The following is a 9,196-nucleotide window of genomic DNA, read 5'->3' on the forward strand; positions in this document are numbered from 1 at the left end:
TTAAATGTAGTGTAATTCAAATAAAATATTTATCTAAAGCCCATTGGCCCGTAGAAGCGAAAAATTGTCCAATAGTATACATAAAAAATCATGGACTTTCCCTGGATTTGAACGACATACAACAAACTACTCCACTTTAGTAGAAAATTTAGAATTGTGACAGTAGCATTTTCAGTGTGACAAAATGTTTGTGCATACAATAAATTTGTCTTCCTCAAAAAATACACACACAAATATATGTAGATAAAATATTTATCTAAGTAATACCAACCCATTTAGTGGAATTGGATAATAATAGTTGTTGTTAACCCTTTTGAATAAATTATGTTACTCTACTAAATAAAATCATACTAACAAACAAGTCTTGACCTTTGAGCATTCATTATTTCAAATTTGTGATTTTAATAACACTTCAAATAATTCATTTCCTACGCCAAAAGTATGTACTCACAAATGCCTTAAAGTGTAAACGAAATTTATAATTATATTTAATACATAAATACATAGTACACGTAGATTTACGAATTTCTCATTTTAGTCAAGTAAGTGATTTAATCGAATCCAGTATAATTTTGAAATTTTGAATTACTTTTTTTTGGTTTGACCATGGGTGTACCAAACCCGCCTCCAACGAAATTCGACTAATCCTGCTCGATCAGATTTGCAGACTAAGGCTGAAAGTCTACCAGGGTGGTGGAGTTTGAACCCGAGACCTCAAGGTCACCACTGATCATACATAATTTCAACTATGCTTATACTTTTAAAATAAAATCTTACTAATTAAATAATTAGTGAGTAATTTATCATGCTACTTTTATTTAATAATTTGTGCTCAAGTCACACGTAAGAGCAACCAAAAATTTTCTTTGGCTATATAATCGCACAGTTTAGATTCTTCAACCACTCCTCACTCCTCCCGAATTCCCTTTCTATATTCCTTCAACACCGGGGAAAATGATACGCTACGCCGCCGGTGCACTCTTCGTCCTTGCACTCTCGATCCTCACCGTTGCTCACGCCCGCCACGATTTCCTCAGGCTGCCGACCGAAGCTCGCCGCTTCTTCGGCGGCGCGGCCGCGGACAGCGACGCCGGAGCAGACGACGACTCTGTGGGGACTAGATGGGCCGTCCTCTTCGCAGGATCCTCCGGCTACTGGAATTACAGGCACCAGGTGATCGCGATCAAATTTCTCTTAATTTTTTGTAGGATATTTTATTTCTGTGCTGATTTATTGTTTACATATCTCCGTTGATGCTTACTGAAAATCCGCAGGTAGTCAGGCGACGAAATATTTTTATTTTTATTTTTTGATTTGGAAGCTAATTTTGCAGAAGAGCGCTGTTTTGTGTGTTTTTTTTAGTTGCTTCTTTTTTACTGTTTTTCTTTCGTTACATTTTTTTTCGATTTAGATCTTAATTTTACTGCTGTGTGTGTGTTTATCAGCTCATGGTCACTGAATCATCATAGACTTAGTTTAAACTCTTCGGTCATTTTCGTCATAGTTTATTACGGTAATTTGGAATTTTTTTTTCGTGAATTGCGATTACAGTACTCTCATCTAGTTTTGGCTTTTTGTTTGCTTAAAACTATAAGTTTTGTATTCAGCATATTAATCCTTATCCGAGATTTTATATCTAATTTAGCTTTCTCAAAATCAAAATATCCTTTATCTGCCTGCGTTTCATTTCTTAAAAGTTGTGGCTGCAATTCATTTAAAGCGAAATATGGCATAGATAAGAATCTCAGCTACAAACCTTTACTTTGGCTGAAGAGAAATTATTGAAAGCAAGTCATGACAGATAATATATTATTAATATATTTTAGCCAGTAGTTGTGTGTTGCGTGCTATAGTAATGAACAAGGCAGAGTCATAGTAGGGACCACAGAGATTATAAATCATAAACATGATATCTTTTTTGTCGTGAGAGTCAAATTACTAAAGTTGCTGATGATTGTCTAGTTGAAAATTCACATATTCTTCTTTTCTTGATATGCATCTTTAATTCTTTATCCTTCTGCCCTTGATTTTCCTTGCAATATTGAGTTTGACCTTGAAATGAATTGAAGTTGAGATTAATGAGTGAGTTGCAGGAAACATTCAGAATATTGATCTTCCACCATCTCTTTATGGAACCAATAATTTTTTTACTAGTATACTTGGCATGAACATCAGGGCAAGTAATTATAAGGGAAAATATAAAGTTATGATTGAATAACAAAAGTGAAGTTGCAAAAGGGAACGTGTAAGCAAGCAAGATGTATGTTGTTTTCTTCTAATGGTGCAGTTAGCTATTCATGGCTTGGTTTATGTGTAAATGATGAGATCTCCATGATTCTCTCCTTTGTGTCGGATAAGTGGAGCTGATGCGTGTTTTTTTCTGTTTTGTGCTAGGCGGACGTGTGCCACGCATATCAAATCTTAAAGAGAGGTGGTCTGAAGGATGAAAACATTGTAGTTTTCATGTATGATGATATTGCCAATAACAGAGAAAACCCTCACCCTGGTGTCATCATCAACAACCCGCATGGTGCGGACGTGTACAAGGGAGTTCCAAAGGTTCGTGTTTGTTTCAAGTATCCTTGTTTCTTGTCACCTGTAGAAGAAGCTCAATTTTTCATAACAGAGTTAATTTTGGCAGGATTATGTTGGAAGCGCAGTAAATGCTGAAAACTTTTACGCTGCGATTCTTGGTAACAAATCTGCAGTGAAAGGAGGCAGTGGAAAGGTCGTGGACAGTGGTCCGAATGATCACATCTTCATATATTACACAGATCATGGTGGTCCTGGAATTCTCGGTTAGTAAACTCTTTTATTGTAAAATTTCTTCATTCATTATTTCAGTATGCTGATGATAGATTATGCCATCCTGCACATTCTCTTTACCAGTGTTTTTTTTGTGCGTTGGACTGATTATTCTTGATGAGTTATGTATGCTCAGGGACGCCTGCCGGACCATACATATACGCGGATGACCTAAATGCTGTCTTGAAACAGAAGCATGCTGCTGGGACATATAAGAGCCTGGTAAGATGAGTACATACTTCATTTTTGTGAAACATATCTGAAGCAATAAAAACAATAAATACCTACATAATATGCCATAGGTATTTTATTTGGAAGCATGTGAAGCCGGAAGCATATTTGAAGGTCTTCTTCCTGAAGGCTTGAACATATATGCAACAACTGCATCAAACTCTATAGAGAGTAGTTGGGGAACCTACTGCCCAGGAGAGTACCCGGCTCCTCCCCGTGAATACGACACCTGCTTGGGCGACCTCTATAGTGTTGCCTGGATGGAAGATAGGTAATATCATGTATTCTTCAACTTTTCTTACTTCATTTGGTCTTCGTGTATGCAAATAAGAAAGTTAAGTTTTCTCGAACGGGGATGATTCCTCTTGTAAGAGTCATCGGAAGGTCGTCTAGCTAGTTCTGAAACTACTATATTTTCCTGATCAATATTGACTTTGTGGTGTTTATCAAACAGTGACAGGCACAATCTCCAGACTGAAACTTTGAAGCAGCAGTACGAGCTGGTAAGATCTCGCGAAACTAAATATTTCCTCTGCTTAAAGGGGTATTATTGAACAAATATGACCTTTCTTGCATTTTCAGGTCAAGAAGCGAACAGCAAATGACAATGGTTACTATGGCTCTCACGTCATGCAATTTGGCGACGTGAAGCTGAGCGTGGAGGCTCTTTATCTGTATATGGGCACAGATCCTGCTAATGATAACTCCACTTTCGCAGAGGAGAATTCTCTGTCGCCATCTTCACAAGCAGTCAACCAGCGTGACGCCGATCTTCTGCATTTCTGGCATAAGGTATGTGTAACAAACTCGAGTTTGATCAAATTAATCATAGGATAAAAAGATCAAATCAGAATCAATGTCACATTTCCTCGATTTGTGCTTCATATTTTGATTCCCACTTGCAGTTCAGGAAGGCTGCTGAGGGATCTGATCGCAAGGCTGAAGCTCAGAGCCAGCTTGCGGAAGCTATGGCACACCGCGCACACATTGACAGCACCATCAAACTGATCGGAAAACTCCTCTTCGGAATGGAGAAGAGCCACGAAGTCATGAACTACGTCCAACCTACAGGCAAGCCTCTTGTCGAAGACTGGAGCTGCATGAAAACTATGGTAAAAACAAACACTAACACATCCCAAAAAACATTCATAGCATCTTCATTCCATTCCCTCGTTTCAATCAAGAACACATTCATTCGTATCTCCAACCACAGGTTAGGACATTTGAGGCGCGCTGTGGGGCACTGTCCCAGTACGGGATGAAGCACATGCGGGCTTTTGCCAACATCTGCAACGCGGGTGTGAATAGTGAGGCGATGGCCGAGGCTTCTGCACAGGCCTGCACCACCTTCCCTTCCAACTCTTGGAGCTCTCTCAATAGGGGCTTCAGCGCTTGATTCGCCGCTGCCGTCGTCGTGCAGCCTGGCTATGTGCAGAAGCAGTGGTGCTGGATCTCAGCTTGTATATATGAAGATGGTCTTGATCATATATATATTGATGATGCTTATATATATGTTGATGCTGTTGGTGGCTTTTTTGTACATAGTGCCAAGGAACACTAGGCCCTCTTGTTATTCTTGTTCATATAATCAAATTAATCAGAAATTGTGGGCAGCAATTTAAGTATTTATGTATAGAAAAAAGCAGGCTTTGATGAAATTATTGGCTGTGTAGTAATTTATGAATTGCCATATATTTGATGAAACATTAAGAAGTGAATCTTTATTTTGCAATATATAGTTATAAATGAGGGATGATTATTATTTATTAACAACTCAACCCAATATTCTTTAAATCTCCATACTAACTTATTGTATAAGGAACCAAATGATATCAGATTGAAGAAAAGAAAGGCAAATTACATTATCAAGGACACTAGCTTTTTTTGACTTTTAGTTTTCTCTATTAAGATTGAAATGTATGCATAATCATTGAAATAAATAAATTAATTAATATCACACATACTATAGTTAGTGAGACACAATTTCAAATTTTCAAATTATCAAAAGCATCTACTTACTAAATGTGGGTGGTCCACTTAAAAAATGCTGATAAATTTCAAATTATAACACGAATTATTGGCTTCTCCAAATTCAAATTCGAGATTGTCTTAAAAACAAAGCAAAAAGATAAATAAACCTAATCATATTAGTTTAAGTTAACCATGGAGCGGTTAGCGAGAAGGCTCCACGATTAACAATTGCAATAAAAAATTACTCCAACAAACGACGTTTTAAATATTCCGTTAGATCATTCAACGTTTTCAGCTCGTGCAGGGAATAGTAACGCCGTCATCTAACAGTGCAAACGGCGACAGATCAATACCGATGATGATAATTCAACGGTCAGGATTGAAAGTTGAGGACGGGACGGTATAAAACAGGAGGCTATCAAGGAAGGCAGAGTTCATTCGTATTTCTGTGTTGTTTCTTCACACGAGGAGAAAACCTCCTCTCTCTCTCTGGTTTCTCTCTCATAACTCATAAGTTTGGAGTAATTGATTGGAAATTGTGAGCTCACGGAGCTGTGTAATCTGGTGAGTGGTAATGCAGTGAATGTTTAATGATCAAACAATTTAGTAGTGAGAAATTCTCAGTTTCTGAGAGTTTAATCGAATATAATTGAATTCTGGATCTTCGTTGACCGTATATGAACCGCACGCGCATTATCGGATTATGTTTTTAGAAGATATTCGAGTTCGATTGTGGCGAAAATTTTGATTCAGTCCGATTTGATTTTCGGAAGGATATTTGTTTCGCGTTCTGTTTGTGTTCATTCGGTTGTTTTTAATACTAATACTTTGTTGATTTTTGTTCAAACAGGGGAATTTTTGAGAGATTTGAGATCGGTATCGTGGATTTGAAGATCGCAATCGATTTAAGAAACCTCGGAATTCTTCTGTTTCTCTGCTGGAAGCGCTATTTTCAGCACTGGATTCTGCTTGATTTTTTAGGCGTATGTGACTTCAATTCATTCCTTCTAAAGTTTCTCTAGAGTTTCAGTCTGCTAGCATCCAGATTGGGAGACAAAGGTAATTTGTTTGGTTAAGATCAGAAAATTGGTGTATAATTTGCATTGTGTGTTACGATGACGAATTTTATTTCGTTGCCGCAGATTTGGAGGACTCCGGCTTCACTGATTTTTTTTCAGATTTTATCGGTAGAGATTTTAGGTTGTAGTTGAGGATAGCAGGTATTTTGCAGGTAATGGTGAATTTTCTTCCTCTGTTTCTCCTCCTCCTCTCTCTCTCTCCGAGGAACGTGATTTTCAAACCGTTTCAGCTTTCATCTTTTACCAATCTATCACCAGAGTTTCTTGTTGTTTAATTCAAGCGCTCTGTTTTTGCCCAAATCTCTTCCTCTCGACGGTTCCAATTTTGTGAATCTCCAGCATTTTTTCGGAAAATATTCATCTGCTTGAAAGTGCTTGAGCTGAAGAGAATTTAAAGCATCATTCACCATTCCAGCTGACCTAAAAAATCAAGAGCTGAATTTCTCAATTTTCTTCGTCATATCAAATGATTCAAATCTCTTCATTCAATTAAATGTAAAACCACGCATTTACCTCTACTTGTTTCCTCCCAAAATACAAAAATTTCCTGATTTTTTCACTCCATTATGACTATTTCTCCCCAAAAACTCTTGCAACGAAGATTTCGCGATGTTGCACTAGATCTCGCAATTGGCCAAAAACTCTGCCAATTTGAAAACTCAGTGATTTTCATTTCATTTTAAATTCGTATCTGCCTTTTCTCTACACCATTAAAAGCACAAAAATCCACAGTAATTTAGTTAACAGAGCCTCAACTTCCGTTAATAACGAGAATCATGTTACTTGACGGCGTGCAGACGTGACCTAAAGGGGGCGATGGAGAGGAACATTACCCACTCCACCAATAAAGACAGCTTATTGCTGAGATCCGAATCCAAGTCAGACGCTACGACGTCGTCCGACTTCGTATTGCAGTGGGGCAACAGAAAAAGGCTACGCTGTATGAAGTTCCAGACCAAGGACCACAGCGGTTCGGGCCCCGTTCAGCGGCCCACGACCCGGATCGATCGGCGGGTCGTCAGGTCGGATCTCAGCAAGAGAGAAGATCCGAATTCGAATCAGCTGCTCACTGGTAAGAGCAACGGCGGCGGCAACGGTTATTTGAACCTCCGCCAGCGGGCGGCCTCTCCGGCTCATCGAATTTTGAGGTATTTTGCTAATCTTAAATTTTATTTTCCCGAAAAATACGATTCCATTTTGTTGACTTATTACTGGTTTTGGTGGATTATGAATTTGTGGAGAGGAACCAATTATTCTTGAATTCATTATTGGTGTGGGTCTATATAAAGTTAAAATAACCCCAATTCTTCACCCAATTCTTTTCCTTTTTTCATGCAATAATTTGTGTGCAAAAATAGTTTTTAAATGTGCGTTGATACTTGTATTTGGTTTCCTCAAAGCAACTATGAAAAGTATTTTTGGCTTATATTAATAAAAGATTGAATGAAAATTTTCTCTTCATTTCTTGGAAGCTGCTAATTGCTTGGCTTCGGAAAGTGGGCCACTATTTATCCTCATTTTCCACTCCTCTTTGGCATTGAACTGTTATTTTCCAGATCCACGCCCCATTCGTATAATATTTCAAGATTATGACACGTAAATCATCAACTCAAAGATTAAGGTAGCAATTCAATCCAACGGTCCAGATTCTTCCAAAGACCACCTCACAAGTCATAACCTTTTCTGTTTATTCATTTTCTCTCCATTTTTGGTATCTCTCTCTGTATTTGCACACACCGCCCTAAAAAATTACGTCTCTTTGTATTAAATAAAAGGCTGTGACCCATATCAGAAACACTATCCTCTATTAAAACAATTCCCCTCAATTTCTCTGATCCAAAAAGCACTACCCCACAGGGCTATTTCTGTAATTTCCTCCCACCCTTTTTTAAAACTTTACATTTTTTTACTGTTTTTATTACTTTCCACTAATATAACAAATTCCTGTTGTCAATTTAATCAATAGTCATAGAAGTAGTTGAAGTTTGTACTAGTATTTTAGTTTTGCATATGTTCTGAATTGTAATGTGATTTGTTTTCGCTTTATCCAATCTTTAGGAATTCAGAGACTTCGCTTGGTATGAGAGGACATACCAACGTAGTAAGGGGATTGACATCCCCAGAGAGGGGTGGTACCACCGGCAATAATAATAGTACCCACCTCCACAGTTGTACCAAGAACAATAAATCTAGTCATCACCACGACAACCACTACCAACATGGCGGCGGAGGTGGTGGCTCCGGGTCATCCGGGACAGGCCACGATGAGAAAAAGGGCGCCTCATCCGACACCACCATCGTGGCGGTGTGGCCTCCCAAGTTCGTGATCGCCTTGACGAACAAGGAGAAGGAAGAGGATTTCATGGCGATTAAAGGCTCAAAGCTTCCTCAGCGACCCAAGAAACGAGCCAAGCTTATCCAGCGCACACTCAACGTAAGTCCTTCATTGATCAGATCCCTTCTTGTTGAATACTTGAATCTTTGTTTTGTGTTATCAAAGCATGAAAATTGGTATTTTTAGAACTACTATTTGTCTCTTGTGTTAGGTAAGGAATTATTCCATCCGTTAGTGTTATAATCTGAAGTTAAAAGATTGATCTTGATTCCTTGTCATGGATTGTATTTTGTGGCTTAAAATGACAAAAAACACCAAGCATAGGAAAAACAGTGGACTTTATCCTTAGCTTAGTTTGATTTTTTTTTTTCCATTTTCTATCTGTAGTTAAGTATTAAAAAATAGGATGCAACTCTTATGATCCAGCTGCATTAAATCTTTTCACCGGTTTTCTACACGGCCCTTTTTGCCCATCCATTTTGGTCGTAAATGAACGGAGACTCTTGCTCTCTCTCACCTTTTACTTCAAAATTCACATGAAGGGCATATGTGACTTTTCACAAATTCAACTTTGATGATCACTTATTCTTCAATTATCTGGAATTTGGGGAAGTGCATCACAAAATTGTATGAGTAGTGCAACTTGTAGTATTTGTTACTTCTACTGTAAGAAAAATTCAATATAGAGATGATTAAATATTTAGTCATTAGTCATTACTGTTGATGATAGTAGCCACGCACCACCACCACAAATCTAGATATTTTCTTCTGCAAC

At 38.0% G+C, this 9,196-nt stretch overlaps 2 protein-coding genes across 2 annotated transcripts; both read left to right on the forward strand.

Moving 5' to 3' along the window:
• Positions 1–895: 895 nt before the first annotated feature.
• LOC125199350 (vacuolar-processing enzyme-like) lies at positions 896–4,576 on the forward strand. The gene is made up of 9 exons (XM_048097395.1): positions 896–1,173; positions 2,395–2,559; positions 2,642–2,798; positions 2,942–3,027; positions 3,108–3,307; positions 3,491–3,539; positions 3,619–3,828; positions 3,942–4,148; positions 4,250–4,576. The coding sequence occupies exons 1-9, from the start codon at positions 955–957 to the stop codon at positions 4,430–4,432; spliced, it is 1,476 nt and encodes a 491-aa protein (XP_047953352.1). The 5' UTR covers positions 896–954; the 3' UTR covers positions 4,433–4,576.
• An 834-nt stretch (positions 4,577–5,410) lies between these two features.
• Positions 5,411–8,751, forward strand: LOC125199349. The gene is made up of 5 exons (XM_048097394.1): positions 5,411–5,571; positions 5,858–6,066; positions 6,150–6,238; positions 6,884–7,234; positions 8,145–8,751. Exons 4-5 carry the CDS (start codon positions 6,903–6,905, stop codon positions 8,605–8,607), a joined length of 795 nt encoding a protein of 264 aa, XP_047953351.1. The 5' UTR covers positions 5,411–5,571; positions 5,858–6,066; positions 6,150–6,238; positions 6,884–6,902; the 3' UTR covers positions 8,608–8,751.
• The last annotated feature ends 445 nt before the right edge of the window (positions 8,752–9,196 follow it).

This window comes from Salvia hispanica, unplaced genomic scaffold (assembly GCF_023119035.1).
Source record: "Salvia hispanica cultivar TCC Black 2014 unplaced genomic scaffold, UniMelb_Shisp_WGS_1.0 HiC_scaffold_478, whole genome shotgun sequence".
NCBI lineage: Eukaryota > Viridiplantae > Streptophyta > Magnoliopsida > Lamiales > Lamiaceae > Salvia > Salvia hispanica.

Bases quoted from the DNA above. Each gene is read 5' to 3' on its own strand.
- LOC125199350 (XM_048097395.1), top strand. From the start codon at position 955: ATGATACGCTACGCCGCCGGTGCACTCTTCGTCCTTGCACTCTCGATC. The intron at 3,028-3,107 runs GTAAGATGAGTA...AATATGCCATAG, and splicing joins CTGGGACATATAAGAGCCTG to GTATTTTATTTGGAAGCATG. The intron at 3,540-3,618 runs GTAAGATCTCGC...TTGCATTTTCAG, and splicing joins TGAAGCAGCAGTACGAGCTG to GTCAAGAAGCGAACAGCAAA.
- LOC125199349 (XM_048097394.1), top strand. From the start codon at position 6,903: ATGGAGAGGAACATTACCCACTCCACCAATAAAGACAGCTTATTGCTG. The intron at 7,235-8,144 runs GTATTTTGCTAA...TCCAATCTTTAG, and splicing joins CCGGCTCATCGAATTTTGAG to GAATTCAGAGACTTCGCTTG.